An 18,842-nucleotide genomic window follows, 5' to 3' on the forward strand; every position below is an offset into this window, starting at 1 on the left:
TATATATATACATATATACTATATATATATATATATATATCTGTATGTGTGTGTAAAATTATATAACAAAATAATTTTACTATTTCTAAAGTATCAAATCCTAATTTTATGTTATACAGATCGAATAATATACTAAAATAAAAATGATAAACCAATAAGAAAAAAATCCATGTCATCATACTCTTTAAATATACGATTGAAATTGCGATTTACTTATAAAGAAAAAGTACATCTGAGAAACATGTAATGACAATTCAATAATTATGCTAAAATAGTTAAGACTATTTCTGACAGCAAAACTATGACTGCAGGACTGTATGAAAAGTAGAAGTCAGTTGTGCATCCAAGAACCACGATATTACAATTCTTGAATATAAAATTAGAAAATATCTTTATTTCAAAAAATTCGAACTTTAAAAAAATTCCCTCGAAAAATGTCTTCGTTCGCACAATCAACACATTTTCAATGGACATTATATTATACATATATATTGCGTAAAAGAGAAACATCGTATAACGTATCGATAAAGTGATATGTACAGAGATTACATCGTAAAACGTCACGAGCTCTACATAACATAATGTATTTTTAATGTGCTGAATAAAGTATAATTAGTCAATGAAGGACACGCCTGCCACCAATACTGACGCTACCTGTACATGTATATATATAATATACATATATAAACAAAATAACATACACGCGTTTTTTTCAGACAAGTAAAATTTTTTATGTACTTTAGATGTGTCTCCATTAATGCAAAATTAAATATTAAATCTGAAAGGAGTCAAAATGATAACATTCATAAAAATGATATTTAATTAGCAGTATATATTCGGAATTCTTATATTTGTTTCTTTATTCTATTCTTTTGCTTTAAAATTTTTTACTTTTCAGTATTCATAATTTTGAAACCGATAATAATCTTGCAACAAATTTTCTCTGAAAGTAACTCGACTTTTCATAACTTCAATGACAGAAAAAAATAGACAATTTATAAAAACATTAAAATATTTATTACATAAAATTGAAAAAATATATATAATTGAGTGATATATTTTTTGGAGGCACTAGTTACATTTAAATCTCACATTATTCGAAAGTCCCACCCTAATGTCGAGTACAATATCCCGAACAAAAGGTATAAATGTGTTTGTACGCGTAACGTCTTCCGGAACATTCTCTCATAATAAACTCTAAACTCGTAGAATGTCGCTAACGAGGACTAATATTATTATATCAACGTTCATTTTATTATCATCTGTCGTTGTATGTCGGCTAACAAAATTCGCGACTATGAGCGATTTTATTCGTACGGATCAAATAAGTGATTCATCAGCTGTAACTCTGACATAAACTCTGTAAAAGGTACTTTTTTCCATAGGAACGTTTAAACCGTCTGACTTTTCCTTAATCTTGTTTCTTTATGTTCTCTGTTTAGGCCATTACGCAGTTTGAATCGAGTATTGTCGATCCAAATGTTTTTTTTTAGCGCGAAAAAATTTCCTAACTTTTAAGATTGTGTAACTCCATCGGCTTGACAGGTACAGTTTGAGAAATTGTAATGGGCGGAATATATTTCGCGATTTCTCTAGAAATGCTTTCGTGGGAAGAGATTTCGGAGAGTAAGCTATCTAAGATCAAAAGATTTTAGCGTGGTATTATAAAACTCGAACAAAGTTAATTTTACAAATTAATCTTCCAAGATATAGTTTGTGAGCATTTTTTATTAGCGTCTAAACTTAAAGTGTATACTTGGAGAAATTCTTCGTTTCCAAACATGAATTTAATGATATAATCATTATGCAAGCTCTTCAAAAACTCTTCGAAATCAGCATCAGAAAACAATGATAAATCTCGAAAGTTTCGTTTCTTACATTTTGCGGAATACTTGTCTAGAAGTACCGGTTAAGTATTCGCGCCGCGAATTCACGCCAAATTAGCCTCTTTATTGACAACTGATTCAGTCTGTGTTCCCGTTATCATGTCAAGCCGATCCGGATGTCCATCAGTATAATATCGGCGACCAGCTGCCACGTCGATTCTCATCAGCGGTGATCGGTATGTATCCGGTCGACGACGTGGCAGGCAGGCACTGAAAGCAGTAATTGGCACCAGCATTGTTGTCCCAGTGTTGCGCTCCCTTGCACTGAAAACGTACTGCAAACTCAAGCTTCTGACCAACCAATAACGTGTGGCAATAGAGGACAAAGGTAAACTTGTCGCTGAATCCGTCGCACGAATTGGATACGTAGGTCGCCTGTAGATCGCTGAAGTTTCGCCAGGAGTTGAGGGTGTATCGTATGTGCACAGATTTGTGGAAGTCGAGGTTGATAACGCGCACCGTACCCTGAATCGCCAAAGTCACCGGGTCCTGCACCAGTACATTTTCGAGACAAACCCGCCGCTGGCGCACCAAATCCAGAAAGTTTGCCATGCCGCCTGGCTGCTGGAACAACGGTACCAACATCCGATCGATCTTTCTGGGTATCGCCGACATGGATCTGCGCCTGCCATCGTCCTGATAACGATCACACCAGTGATGATCGCTGGTGGTCGCCGCGGCAGTGTCCGGACTACCATTGTCTTGTTGCGGTCGGAAAATGTCATCGTAGATCAAGTCGCTGTACGCGGAATTGGGTATCTTCGGTATCTCGTCCAGGAACGTCCTCACGTCGGCTAGATCGAGGCCGAGTTTGTCCGCGAAACGGACAATCTTCTTCCTATGCGGTGTACCTGGCGGCGTTTTACCAGTCTTCAGTGAAGAACACCTACGAACTCTCTGCGGCCTGTCCTCTTCCTCTTCCACAATCTCGCTCTGTGTCTCCTGGTCTGGCGATGACGACAAATCCTCCTCCTCATCCTCCTTCTCAGAATTGTTGCCGAGCTTTTTCAGTAAATAATTCAGCTTCTCTTCCTCGCAATTATGTAACGCGCTATCGTTTTTAATCTGCAACTTTAGCTCGCTCCTCGAGATTGTTATCCCGTCGCTACTCAAGCATTCCAACGTTTTTGGAACATCAACGGCGTTGCTGTAAGCAGATTGGTTACTGTCATTAGTGACCGTACTCTCCACTTGTAGCACTGTACTCTTCATGACATTTGCGGATTCCGTGTAATCTTCCCGGTTTCTCGGCTTGTCAACCGAGTCCTCGACATCGTCAACAAAATCATTGAGTTCGCTACCATTAATGTACATCACGTTCTTCGATATACCATTGACGAAGTCAACTTTATCAACATCCTTGACCTTTTCGTTATCTTCTTCCTCTTCCTCTTCCTCTTCCTCTTCCTCTTCCTCTTCCTCTTCCTCTACCTCCTCGTTTCGCTTGTTTGTTCTGAATTTGTCGGATATTGCCATCTTGCCATTGCTCGGTAGCTCAGAATCGGAATGCGACTTGGGCAGGCAGCTGTCAGGAACAACAGAATTCTGGTTGATAATTCTAGGTGGACTTTCGTCCTGGAGAGACACAGTGCTATCGTCAAACGTGCTCCACAGGGATTCCTGACTGGGCGATGTCGTTTCTTTAGAGCTCCTGCCATTGAGCGAATCTTCCGAACTGCACACGATCTGCTCTTCCTGCTGATGATCGCCGTTTATGCAAGACGCGGGGTTCTTTCTCGACGAGCAACTCGACTCGGAGGTGGTATCCTCGCTGCGTTCCATATTCGTATCTGTCCGTCTAACGCGTCCGTTTAACGCAGCCTTAACTCTCGCGCGGACAAAACTAGCATTGGTAAGATTCGAATTGTTGGTCTCGCTATCTGAAGTGCTGATCGGATCAAAAAAGACTTCGTTCTTCGATTTATCAGCGTCCGAAGACTCTGGATCGAAGAACATTTCCGGGGAATCGCTGTCGGGCGGTGTGCCGGCGATCGGTGACGCAAAGATGCAACCAGACTCGGAACCTTCAGAATGAACACCTACGAGACCAGGCGTCATCCTGGTCCCATTTGGCGAACAGTGGCAGGCATCGTGATGACTCGCCTTTAGAATTTCTGGGTTCACCAGCAAATTCGCCAATTCGGCAGCGGTCGTTTCCTCAGCCGGTGACCCTAGCTCGTCCTCTTCCTCCTCCAGCTCGTAGAAGAGATCCGACTCCGAGCTATGACGCGGCTGATGCTGAAGAATCGAATGCTGATTTGTGACGGTAAGACTATTGGCGATCGAATGGTGATTGCTCGACGACAATGGATGCAGCCACGAGGTCTCACGTGGCCCGTCCGCGGCTCGGTCGGGCGAGCCATTCTCACCGCTCAAAGACGTCAGCCGTCGATGAAGACACCGGGCAAACGCCTCTGCACTACCCCGACAGCTGCTAGGCAGCAGGGAACTGACGAGACCGCAGGAGGACCCGCGAGCGTTGTCCGCCGAATCCATGCTGCCCATCTTGAGAACGTTGGAGCTGGCTGTCGTTCCCTCGGCCTCCGCGTGCCTGCCCTCCGAAGGTGAGGGCGAGGGCGAGGTCGGGTCACTGCCTCGACCCGCCGGCACGCTGTCCGAACTGCTGTTCTATAAAAGAAGAAAGCGATGGATTTAGTCTAATCTTCGAGAAGAAAGATGTGCTTGATCGTCAGAGACTCAATATATGAGACGTAGCGAGAATTGGATAAAAAAAATAAATAAGGTAGTCTTAAACTTTTTTTATACAATCTTCAGTTAATAAATGATTCATAAATGTTAATAATTCAATTTTTCACTTGCTGAAATTTATGTATTAATTTATTAAAAATCATACAATTTTATACTTTTTTCAAACAATCTAACGTTACACCCTATTGATTAATTAAATATCGCATGACGTCACGATCATAATATATTTTGTGTTACATACAGCCATTAAGTAGCACATGCATTTTTAGTTCGAAAATATCAGTTTCTAAAACGAAAATATTTATAAGAAGTGATGAGTTTAAAGCTGAAACCTGGTTTTACAAAAACCGAAAAATTTTCTACAAAAATATACAAAAATAGATATTTTCATGGTTTTGAATTATATTAAAAAACGATCATTCAATTATCTTGAGGTTCGAAATGCAAAAGCAAATCTGTACATGTTAGTAACTGTAATTTTTTTTTAAATATTAATTTTGCTTATAAATAGTACACTGAATTTGAATTTATTATTATTTTTTTCTAGTTCCACCAGACCGAGTTACACAGACTTTACAATAAGTTGTTTCTCTCTAGAGGGATAATATGATATATTTGTACTTTAAAAACTAAAATTTATTCTGAGCATAAAGTTTGAAATAGACCATATCGAATCACAATAATTGTTAATAAACAAAATAAAATTATAAACATTATTGACTGTAAAGACTGCGCTGTATCACTAGGTAAAAATGATTAGTTTATTTATGCAACTATTATATTTTTAATATTTTCAAATGTTATAAAATATCAAAATCATTTATTCAAAGTTGTAATGTTCAATCAATTAGAAATTTTATTACTTATCTAATAAATACACAAACTTCATATAAACATAACTTTGTTTAATGATCGTGACGTCATAGGTATTTCTACTACACTTTGGCGCATACATGGTGAACTCAAAAATGTTATATTTTTAATATTTTTTTTCCATATAAATATGAATTTTTTTATATCTAGAAAAAAGTATTTTCGTTTAAATGTATATAAACTATTAAAGAGTGGTGTTAGTTAAAAACATTTTTTAGCTAATTCGAAGTTTGGATTTTCTTTACATTTGCCCAAATCATTGAGACGTAGGTGCTGCAAAACAAGGTATGTAAATGATTCTCCAAATTATTTTTCTAAATTTATTTCCACCATAAATGATAGGTATACCTATCATCCAAAAGACTCCAAAGATATATCTTATGCGCATTGTTTAAGAGATATAAAAAATAATTAAGTAACACCCAAAACAATTCTTAAAAATTGCAATCATTATTTGACTGCAATATATATTATACAACTAACAATAATAATAACATTTTTGTAATATTATTATTTTTATTATAGATGGTACGAGTATTTCCTTGACTCATCATTATACAAATGAAAGAAATTATTCCCAGACAGCACACAATATTTATGATAAAGATTCATAAATATTTATGAATATAATAATAATACATGAGTTTTAAATCGGCCAATAGAGCCCAAGCGCGAAAAATTAATTCTTCGGAACTGTATCTCTTGGTTTGAGATTACTAAGTTCCATATATAAATTAATATGTAAGTTCGAGATTAATTTATATATGGAACTTAGTATTTGGTGATGCAAGATCTAAAGGAATCAATTCTGAAAAATAACGACTATAACATTGGGTTGTATTATCAATATGTGGATGATATAATATTGTTGGCACCAATGGAAAATATCACAAAGATTCTTAATGAATTTAACAACTACCATAATAGATTGCAATTCACAGTGGAATATGGGACGGACGAAGGTATTAATTTCGTAGATCTAATGTTTAAAATTATAGATAACCATATATATATTGATTGGTACCAAAAAGGGACGAGCTCAGGGAGATATTTATCTTTCTTTTCGAACCACCCGATGTGTCTAAAAATTGGGACAATTTATAATTTGATTGATAGAGCAATTTTACTATCTCATCCCACATTCCACAAAAAGAATTTAGAAAAATGTATCGAAATATTGTTGATAAATGGGTACCCCCTTTATCTCATTTTTAACACAATTAACAAAAGAATAAAAACTCTAACGATTAGTAACTCAAACAGTAAAAACAAAAAACAAGATAAAAAACAATTATTTTATTATCCCATATGTCAAGGACATTTCGGAATTAGTAGCAACTGAAATAAAAAAATCGGATTTCAAAGTAGGATACCGCTGCCTTGGTAAATTAGATAAATTCACTAAAACACAAAAAGATAGAAACGAACACCAAGATAATAATAATGTCATATACAAAATTAGCTGTAACAATTGTAAGGCGTCATATGTAGATCAAACTAAACGAAAATTACAGACTAGAATTAAAGAACGTGCCAATAATATTAAGTTAGATTCATCAAAGCATTCGGGGGTACAGAACATATTATTAACTCAAATCATATGTTCAATTGGAATAATGTAAAAATCCTTGACATTGAAAATAATTTCCACAAAAGATTAATATCAGAGATGATTTACATTAAAGAACAAAAAATGGAATAAACTTAAACACAGACACCGAATTGCTTGACGACACATATTTTGACATCCTAGATGAACTTGCCAAGAGTAAACATTAAACAAGTTAACGATTTTTGATAATATACTGACATTTGTTTCGTGAACTTGAGAGATACCACCAAGATTTTAGGAAGATTGTAAGTTAGACTAATTTTTACATTTAAATCTAACAACTAACGGTAATAGAATCTAATTCATGAATATCTTAATTCTGTACAGTTAACAACAAAAAGTTCAACTTCTCGCCATCACACGACGAAATTGCTTTTTGATACTGTTGAAAACTTCTAGTATATTACATCTCAAGCAAAATTATTTGTTCACTTTACGATTTCAATGACACTCAACACGAATTCACTGTAATATTAATATTAAATCACTGATTGTGCGCTTATGGTATTGCAAATCTTAGTTTAATTGTGTTTTTTATTTTTTAACTCACACTGAGAAAGACTTAGTAAGTCGAAACGTTTGTATACTATGTATTAAATTGATTTGACAATCTATATCAATTTCGTTTTCAAAGCAATTATATACTTAACATCCGAATTTCACACTCGTCATTTGGTCTTGTCATTTCGTATTATTTGCATTGCAAACACAGGAGCCTATATACTTGTATTATTTTTAAATCAACTTTTATTATTTTATTGATCCAAAATAGTTCAGAATAACATGATAAAAGTATATACATGTGTATATATATGTATATATGTATATATGTATATATGTATATGTGTATATTTGTATAATCAGTAAAATATGAGCTTTAATTTGATATTTATGTTTTATTTCTACTAAAAAAAAGAAATTTTTTGAACGTCACTTTTTCTATCTTTTTCTTTGTACAATAAGATTATCAATCAACTATAATTGCGCTAAAAATGTTTCTCTTCCGATATATTGTGTTGCCGGCAGTTATTTCTTAGGATACACGAGAGAAAGAGAAAGAGAGATTCTAAAGTTAATGATCCTTATACTTTATCGATTGCGGGTAGAGCTCGATACATAATTGAAGTCAGCTCGTTAACGGCAGTCAGCAGCTCATTAACAGTGTGTGTAAGTGGAAATACGAAAAAAAGATGGAAAGCCGAAGCACTGGTGAATATGTGTTAGTGACGTAGTCACTAATATGCCCGTCATTAATAGTCATATAACATTGGCTCACGGCCACAACGTTGTGCAGTATCGAAACAGCACCGCAGGAAGTGCAAATGATCGGTCATTACGACCCACGTGCAGCATTCTCTGACGCGCAAAATGTCCAATACCAATCAAATACCAGTCTTTGATCTTTCGCGGAACGCACATATACGACTATTCATTTAAATAAACTGTGCGTGCCTAGCAATGACTAGGATGGATGGATAAAGACCCTATAATAAGAGTCTAGCCTTAAGGTAATCTGGGCAAAATTCTGTGAGAAAGAAAGATATACATATATTCAATATTCACTATCCTTCTCTTTCCTATCTAACCTTTTCTAATGCGCTACTGACACATTCATCGTCCATAATTACGGCAACAAATAAAATTCTCGTCTTTATGAGGTAAGATGTTTAACAAAAAAATTATAATATTTAGTTCTCCTAAAAAAATTTATTTTTTACTTATGTTACTGAAATATTATGTTTATACTAATAGTAAGGTTAATATAATTCAAATATGAGCGGGAATTACTCAGATCTAGAGGACCAATCAAAACTGGATATCATATGGCTTGACTCTTATTATAGGGTCTCTAGACAGATACTACAAAATTTATATGATCACCTTGCATTCTTTGCTCGACACAAACATGAAAATAGAGTCAAATAGCACAGAAACAATTGAATCGAGGTATGCGCGAGAGACAATTGAGAATTTTTAGGCAACCGAATATCGATGATTTACGAGGCAAAAAAGTAGAGGAAATGTCCTCGTTTCGCGTTTTTATTCATTGTGATTTTATACACAAACTACCGGCTATATTTCTCGAAACTATAATTAGCCGTCGACTAACGATTCTGGCAGGAACGGCTCGATGACGATTTATCGTCGGCGAGATCCATCGTTGTTCGCCAAAGTATTATGTATACCAACCTAAGAAAAAAACACAAAGAAACGAGCAATATCTTTCCCGCTGAAAAAAATTATCAACGGACGTGTTGCACTCAAAGAAGAAAAATTCAAAGAAGAAATCGTGCGACCGTGAATTACGTGATATAGTGATAATCGATCGTCCCGACGCGCAAAACGACGATGTACCGCTCTCGACAGATTCGCGAACGTACTTGGGAAGTGGCGTGCACGCCCGCCGTGAGAAAATTGGAACGTTATAAATATACACGCGCAATTGGCCGCGAATCAATTCCTCCCTCCCGCCGCTTACTCCCCCTAGCGGGCCACGTTAAGGTGACATTTCGCTCACGCATCCTGCACACGGAATTCCTGCCGTGAACGGATATTTCAGAGCATGCGATTTATTTCGATACTTATTTTTATCCTGAAGAGCCTTCCCGCACGTAGGTACACACGAACACCGACGACGCTAAGCACGTGACATTTTAAAGACCGCATCGAGAAAAATAACTTGCTATGATTTATGTAACGGGCGCTTATAGATGAAAGAAGACGCAACTTATCTCGCGGATCGACTCTCTTGAATTTTTTCAAACGTAAAGCATCTAATTGTAAGAAAAATTACTACCGCATCTCGAGTATTCTCAGTATCGTGTATATCGAATTTATTTACGAAGATATTTTTTATTTTATTTGTGCACTCATGAAGTTTAACTTAGCGACAAGCTTAAATTTTTTTTTTAACTATTGCACTGAAAAAATTGTGTTTTTGTAAGAGACATATATTATAAAATTCCTCTTTTATTCTTTGTTAATAACAAGTAATATACATATATGTTTTTGTATGAATCGTTCATTTATAACATTGTTAGCAACATGATTATACAATATAGTGTTGCAATTTACAGTGTAGTGCGCAATATTTGTCAGAAAGATGTTAACGAGAAACAATAATACGTAATATGTATATGTAAATAATATAACCTCTAATCATCCAGGTCCTGCGTGCCTCATCATGTTCGATCTATATGCATATACTATGTTTATATTTTCATTATTATATGTGATTACTTTCTATACTATTTTTTCTCATTTTTCTTTGTGTTCTGTAAAGTAATATTTTTTTTCTTAATAAAAGAAAATAAATTCTATTTTGTGTATATTTTTACAAATTAAAAATATATATTTGATGTTACTCAGGTAGCAAGCTGACGTAATTCGACGTCAAAATGACGTCATTTTGACGTTTAATGACGTCAGCTTGCTACTTGGGTATATATAATCATTAAGATAAAAAAATCCTTTTGGCACCTATTTTAAAACAAAATATTCTAAAAATAAGTGGAAAATTTTAAAAATAAGTATACAATTTTCTTCAGTATAATGAAAAAAAAATTGATTTCTCAAATCTTTCATCAGAGAAACAATTAAGAATCGCAAATTGTAAGGCAAATGTGTATACACAATTTATTATTATAAATAACAAAATGGCTAATAAGTAATTAAGCTTTTTTTATATATACGTGATATACAAAATCTCACGTACAGTTGATTAATATTTTGATATACCGAAATCCAGAAATAGTGCCAGTAATGTTATTTAATGCGAGCATCAAGTCGAACCGGTTTATGACCGTATGACGTCTATCAGGACAAAAATACATAATTGTAAAGCATACATAAAGGGGAGGAGGGGGGGTTATAACTTTGAAGTGACGAACAGATTTCTTCGTTTTTCTAATCTTCACTTGCTTTGCCACATTCAGATACTCCGCATACATTTACTCGCCATGTCTATCGGAAGTCTGGGCGGCTCGCAATAGTTAATCGTAACGTAAGACAAGGCCTAGCATAGGCTTTAGAGGGTGTTGGCCTCGGCAATGACGGCGCGACGTCCGCATAAACAGGACTTATTATGTCGTTCCGCTTCAAAAAAACATGGTCTCTTTGCGCAAGACTAAATCTTTCCTTAAAGTGATCTTGAAGCTCTGTTTTATCGATAGCAGCGCGAAGTTAGATTCGACCATGAATCTTTTTATTGACTATACAGCTTGAAAAACCTTTTCCATAATTAATAAATTACTAATAATAACGAATTATGAATTCAAGAATTCTGCAACCTAGATATACTATATATGAGACTATACAAATTAATAAATCTTTTTTCTGTAAAAATTAGTATTAATATTAACAAAGAGGGAAGCACTTTAATTTCAGATAAAAAACAATCCGTATAATCAATAAATAGATTTATGTATAGTTTATCTAACCTCACATTTTGTCGATAAAACAGGACTGAAACCGCAGACTTCTCAAGGGCGTTTAAGATCCTCTTAATTCTTTAATTCTGGAAGAAGATTTATCAATCTGTATACTCAATCAAAATATTGGTACTTGAACTCATAATTATGAGTCTTTTTCCACAATTGAAATATTAATATTAACAAAGAAGGGGCGAAATTTTCTATTAATAAAACAGTGCTTTAGAATCACCTTAGGCCAGGTCTACAATAGGTGTAGTAAGCTCTAAGCTTTAAGAAATTCACCAATCACAGTCAAGAATGAGGGGAATAATCGAAGGTGATTGATCAATTTCTTAAGGCTTAGAGCTTACTACACCTATTGTAAACCCGGCCTTAAAATAATCTCGCAAAACCTAAAACAATTCATCATAATCCTGTGTTGTGAATCAATCACTGGATATCTTTCATGCCACATATTTCTTGTCCAACAAACACATAAACGTGCTCGTTTATGAACAGCCTGGATGCAATTGCATCATGATCAAGCGACGTTACAACCGTAATAACCTGATATCTGAGCTTTACATGAATAGTTCTTTAATCGCTTCAGGTTGCTCCGAAATTGCGCACGCGCATTTATGATTAAGATAAAGAAAGTTTACGAGAGTCAGATAGAATCAATCACGCCTTCAGCAACGAGATGTGCAGTCTCGAGCGAAGGTCCATGGCGAAGAATTCACGGGATGACTCTAGAAGATCCGTGTTGTATTTACATTGTCGAACGCTGCCCGTGTTGAACGCGTGTGTCGTATGTTTTGTAGCAAAATGTTATATCAGAATTATAGAAGGAGAGGAGGAGTGTAAGGATCGCAAGATGTAGCTTGTAGAAGAACTTAAGATTTCTAGATTCTCGCCGCAGTCATATTGGATTGTGACGTCAAGGTGAGAAAGCGTACGCTGAAAATTCTTAATTATCATTTTTAAATAAAAAGATATTTCAGTGGAATACTATTTCAGATGACTTTAGCACACTTTTAAAATACCTTGAAACCTTTTTCTTTGAGTCAATCAATAACCGTAAAATAATCGTAATATCAAACTTTGTCATGAGGAATGACTGTGCATGTGCAAAGAACAGACAAACTGAGTCTTATATTATAGTTATTTTACAGCTGATTATTTATAAAAGGAAAGTGATAGTTTTCGAGGTATTTTGAGAGTGCGCTAAAACCATCTGAAATAGTATTTTATCGAAATATCTTTTTATTTAAAAATAGCACTTAAAAATTTTCAGCATGTGCTTTTTCTTGTAAAGCAAGGATGAGTAAATTAATGATTTTGTTTTAACTATGTTAAGTAGTTGCTTATAAAATTAATTTAGTTAAGTTAAAAGTTGCACGAACAAAAATTAACTCAGTTAAAGTTAATTTAAGATTAAATTAACTAAAGTTAAATTAAAAGTTCATTTTTAAAAACATTATTTGTATTAAATTAGAATTTTGTTTGTTTTAATTCTTTTAAAATTGATGATAACAAATAATAAAAAGATTTGATTTTTATATAGAAATATATGGATATATTTTTTGATAATTACAATTGATGACAAATGAACATAAAAATTAATAATACTTTAATTAAAAAATAATACGTTTATAATTTATAAAAAAACAATAATGTTCAGAGATTTGAAAAAAATTAAAGTAAAAATCACTAGTTGAAGTTAAAAATTAATACAATTTAAATTAACTAAGCTAAGTTAAAAGTTATTAACCCTTTAATTTTTAACTAATTAACTATAATTATTATCCAATCCTATAGTTTAAAGGGATCAAGACACAGGCACAAAAAATATATATTCTTATGTATAAGTCAAGACACCAACTTCGATCAATCTTAGTTATGTTCGGTAGCATTTGGCTCGTATATAATCGTATTTTGTAGATAATTTATCAAAGTCAGAGTGTACTATCTGCCTTTCTGCTATTACCACCTTCCTCTCGTTAAAAGACTCCATCTATTCTTATATCTATACGGTCAAGAAGGTATATAATTAAATTTTTTCTTCTTACAAAGATTTGCCTTTGAGAAATTCGATTTTAAATATCGAAGATTCGTCTCCTATATGAATTTTCTAATAATCTTACATCATGATAATCATATATTCGACGATTATATTCTTCTCCCCATTCAAACTGGCACGACTTACAAATTGAGGTCTTCTTGGCATCGCGGACACGCGTCGAAATATCACGTCTGTACATTTCCAGCGAATCTATTTTTGCTTCATTGTGATAGAAAAAGATGGAGAGAGAGAGAAAAAAAGAAAGAGAGGTTATTTTTATGCGCGATCGTTCACCGACACAGTTCGAATCGTGACTACTTGACCCGTGGTTAGAGCAACGTCGCAATTTATCGTAACAGATTTATCGCACCCCGCAAGAAAATTGCCCAATCATCATGGAGATCCCGCTTCCTAATTGATTAGCAACAAATTACGACGTGCCGGAGAGATGATGAATCGCATTACTTACGATCATAATAGCCCCCGATCCCTCGATCGATGGAATTAAAATCCTTCAATGTACAAGGTCAGATTTCCGAACCAATTGCTCCGTTTTATTGCTGTGTACTGCTAAGAAATTACAGTGTAAGAATAAACATCGCGAATTCAGATTACACCACAGAGTAATGTACAGAGTGAGATATATTCATTAAAAAAAAGAGAAAAAATATACAAAGTATAAGATAGCGAATTGAATGTCACGCGACCTTGACTATCATCCAAAACGCAAGAGATCGGCTGACAATCACGTGCTCGAACTCACGCAGACGCTAATTTCCAAGTTATCGGTGACGGATTGACAAACTCAGCGCCACAGTCTGATAAACAGACCTTATATATTTGCATATTCTTATCTGCTCTCGACGATTATACGGACATTAGTTGTTCGGCCTTAATTTCACTTTAATTGATAAAAAAGTCAGAATTGCAATGAAAAGCATATCGCAAATTTTTCATCTCAGTAAAATCGCGCCACAAATTAATCTCAATTTGACTTTTAAATATTCCTATCTAGACCTTGTTTAACGATAAAAATTATCAAAATTGTGCGCCTCTCTCCAGATTGCGGAAGATTATTTACAGAGCAGCGAGTTATCTCGAGAATTCCAATAATTTCGTAATATCTGGGTTTCTGTCGCGATCGTCCTCAAAAATTCACAAGAGAAATAAACGAAGATTCGAAACGGGCAAAATGGTAATTGATATTTCATCGATATACTTGAGCACGCGAGCGCCGTGACTCGGCCTCGAGGCCTCGACAAGAATCGACTTCTCTTGCCAAGAGTAAATAAAGTCACCGTTTATATTTAGCCGAGGAATGGAAATCTGCGAAAGCTGCATGAGTTTCTTAAGAGGATGATTTTATATATTATATACGTTCCAATGAAGATGAAAAGATCGATGCGAAAAATTTCGCTCGCGGAAAATCACTTTGTAATCTCGTCGATGTTTATACTGCAAGTTTAGTTTCGAATAAGAAATAATCAATTTTCGCAGATAATGAGATATTCATTGCTAATCAGTTCGAATTCAAATGTGAGAAAACTTTTTTTCATTAAAAATCATTTCTCAAGCATTCTCATATCTCTCTCGGGTCAATTAAAATACGTCGAAATAATTTACGAAGATATGTAGACGATATATCGCAAACTGGAAAATTATTTTAAATAAATAAAATTGAAAAAAAAAATTAATTATTTTATTTAATTATTAACCTTATATATAACCACTAATTATAAATATAATGATAACTGTATCTGAAAAAAATAAGAAAGAATTAAAAAATATGCAGAGTGTTTTTAAATAAGGACAAAGAACTTTAGGAAATGATTCTTTATCGAAAATTAAAGGAAACTTTTCATATAAATATATTCTTTCCAAAAAAATTACACTCCTCTAAAAGAGGAGGTAAAAATTATATTTTTAATTGTTTCTCAAATTTGGGACAAATTAAAAAATGAAATTTGGTGAATATTTTTCACTAGTAAAAAGGATATTTATTAATGTTTATTAATTTTTCCGTATCTCGTTATAAGGGAATGAAACTAATAATCTCTGTCTAATTTTTTATTAGAACTTTTTAACGGAATCTAAATATATGCGTTATAAAAATATTTTTTTAGAAACTTTTTTATTTATTTTTATTTCGTAAAATCAATAGTGTTTTCAAGAGAAAAAATAAAAACCTAATTACCTCCTTGAGAGAAAGAGAGATGTAACTCTTCAGGGAGGGATATAAGAGTATATACAAATATTTATATGAAAAATTCTTTTTAATTTTCGACAAAGAATCATCTCCTAAAATTTGTCGCACTTATTTATAAAACACTCTGTACACATTGTTATTATAATAAAATACCAATTAACTGCGGTCAAAAAACGAACTCGGACATCTTGAGATTTGAGACCCTCATGATTTATATTTGCCAGCCGCTCGAACCGGCTCTTTAATGGCAGCTATAAAACGACAGGATAAAAAAAGAGAACGGCATTTGATGCTTTAATATACGCACAATATCCTTTGGCAGCGTACACACACATACACACACACATACACACACACACACACACATACACACACACACATCAATGCATCAGTCGTGTCACGTCCTGAAATGCGCTTCTTGCGCAGTCGGTTAACAGAAGAAGAAAAGGGGCCAAAAAGCGTAGTGAAATTACGTGTGAAAGAGACTAAACGTCATCGCACGTGACATGCATTCTTATCTTGTGAGTATTCACGACGTCTAACGCGATTATCCGATTCTACTAACATGACATGCGTGACATTGAAAAAATCATCTTTACGTTAAACGAGCGAATAATTGAGGTAGATTTTGTCGCCGAGACAAAAATTTTCGTTTCTCTCAAATTTGATCTTATCTCACGGTTCCATTCTCTACTCTCCTCTATTCCTTTTCAGCGAGACCTGCCGGAAACTGCGAAATACACGTCGTTAATCTAACATTATCTGTGTTGCGATTTGTTATCGGAGAAAGATTTATCCACTCCGCGAATAAAATCTCATTATCGTCGCGATTTCATCTGCACTGCAATGTTACACCAAAAAATTGTATTCTCGAGAAGTAAGAGGATTGTATACTATAAAATTTTCCTCTTAACAGATATGCTTAAGTCTTTCTAAAACTCTAATAAAAAATATTTTCTCAGTGAGAAAAAATATTTTCTAATAAAATATTTTTAATAACATATTTTATTATTTAAATATTATTAAAATATTATTAAAATATTATTAAAATATTAAAATATTTTATTATATAAAAATATTTTCTAATTAAATATTATTTATTAAAGTTTTATAAATACTTAAATATCTCTCTAAGAAAATATTTTTTATTAATAATAAACAGTCGCATATTGTTTATGTGATATAATAGAAAAAAATGGAAGAAAATGTGAAACTTTAAATGCTTACAACGCAGCAAATATAATGCCGAGTTGCTTAAAAAATGAAAAAACTTGAAGTCTTTTGAGAGAATTTTAATGTTGATTATATAGGATGATCAGATTTTGGCAGGGTATATTACAATCTAAAAACTCTCCTTTAAAAAAAGGTAAAAAAAGGCGACCAGTTAAGGGCACGCCATTAACAAAAATTATCCATTGCAAACCCATGTAGAATCCTATCCTATTGCAAACCCATGTAGAATCCTATGAAAAATTAATCATTGCAAACCCATGTAGAATCCTAGGCAAAATTAACCATTGCAAACCCATGTAGAATCGTACCCATTGCAAACCTATGTAGAATCCTATGAAAAATTAACCATTGCAAACTCATGTAGAATCCTATGAAAAATTAACCATTGCAAACCCATGTAGAATTGTATTAAAAATTATCCATTGCAAACTTATGTAGAATCCTACATTGCAAACCCATGTACAATAGAATTGTATGAAAAATTATCGATTATAAACCCATGTACAATCGTAACAAAAGTAATGAAATAAAAAAAAAATTGCGCCAAGTGAAAGTAGAAACTTGTACCAGTGGAAAATTGAAGTTGCAGACATATATAGAGTCGTATAATGAATCAGTAAAAATTTAAATTTGCAAATGTAGAATCGTACCATAAAAAAACTTATCTTTTAAAAAAAAAGATAAACAAGATGCCAAGTCCATGCGCCATGTGAAAAAGAAATAAAAAAATTTTAGTTAAAAAAACTGGGCGCGCTGCTAAGTTTCAAAATTACAATGCACCTTAAAGTAACATTAATTAATTTAAACACAAAACATATTTTAACTGTAATGAGTTTAAAAGTAACAATTTAATTTTAATATTGTTAGAATATTATTTAGCAGCGCTCCCAGTTTTTTTAACTAAAATTTTTTTATTTCTTTTTCACATGGCGCGTGGACTTGGCATCTTGTTTATCTTTTTTTTTAAAAGATAAGTTTTTTTATGGTACGATTCTACATTTGCAAATTTAAATTTTTACTGATTCATTATACGACTCTATATATGTCTGCAACTTTAATTTTCCACTGGTACAAGTTTCTACTTTCACTTGGCGCAATTTTTTTTTTATTTCATTACTTTTGTTACGATTGTACATGGGTTTATAATCGATAATTTTTCATACAATTCTATTGTACATGGGTTTGCAATGTAGGATTCTACATAAGTTTGCAATGGATAATTTTTAATACAATTCTACATGGGTTTGCAATGGTTAATTTTTCATAGGATTCTACATGAGTTTGCAATGGTTAATTTTTCATAGGATTCTACATAGGTTTGCAATGGGTACGATTCTACATGGGTTTGCAATGGTTAATTTTGCCTAGGATTCTACATGGGTTTGCAATGATTAATTTTTCATAGGATTCTACATGGGTTTGCAATAGGATAGGATTCTACATGGGTTTGCAATGGATAATTTTTGTTAATGGCGTGCCCTTAACTGGTCGCCTTTTTTTACCTTTTTTTAAAGGTGAGTTTTTAGAGATTATATCATTCATTTTTGTATATTTTTATGACCGGAATAGAACAATTATTAAACATGTTTATCTAAACTTCTTTGCTTAAAATGATGTGTACAATCATATCCTAGAATCCTGATCATTCCTCCTAAAGCACCCTATTTATATAAATTTACCCATATGTGTGTGTGTGTGTGTGTGTGTGTGTGTACTAATGTCGAGCATTTTTTATACATTTTCTATTAAATTTAGATAAAAGTTGCAGGATTTCGAAAAAGAAAAAGTTGACACAGACTTTTTCCTAAACGGCGATTTTCAAGGTTATTTAAAAGTCACTTATATTTTC

General features: G+C 33.5%; 1 protein-coding gene across 3 annotated transcripts in view; it reads right to left on the reverse strand.

The window, feature by feature from the left end:
• Positions 1-1,454: 1,454 nt before the first annotated feature.
• Positions 1,455-18,842, reverse strand: part of Gbs-76A (Glycogen binding subunit 76A) — a 33,548-nt gene continuing 16,160 nt past the window's right edge. For 2 of the 3 annotated variants that reach the window (XM_085484411.1, XM_085484416.1), the window contains one exon: positions 1,455-4,514. In XM_085484411.1, coding sequence (XP_085340537.1) covers positions 2,010-4,514 — 2,505 coding nt within the window. In that variant the 3' untranslated portion in view covers positions 1,455-2,009. Of the gene's footprint in view, positions 4,515-8,961; positions 9,512-18,842 lie in introns of those variants that run through there. The other variant, XM_085484424.1, reaches the window with a different exon arrangement.

This window comes from Nylanderia fulva, unplaced genomic scaffold, assembly GCF_048542155.1.
Source record: "Nylanderia fulva isolate GAGA-0341 unplaced genomic scaffold, ASM4854215v1 Scaffold104, whole genome shotgun sequence".
NCBI classification, from domain to species: Eukaryota; Metazoa; Arthropoda; class Insecta; order Hymenoptera; family Formicidae; genus Nylanderia; species Nylanderia fulva.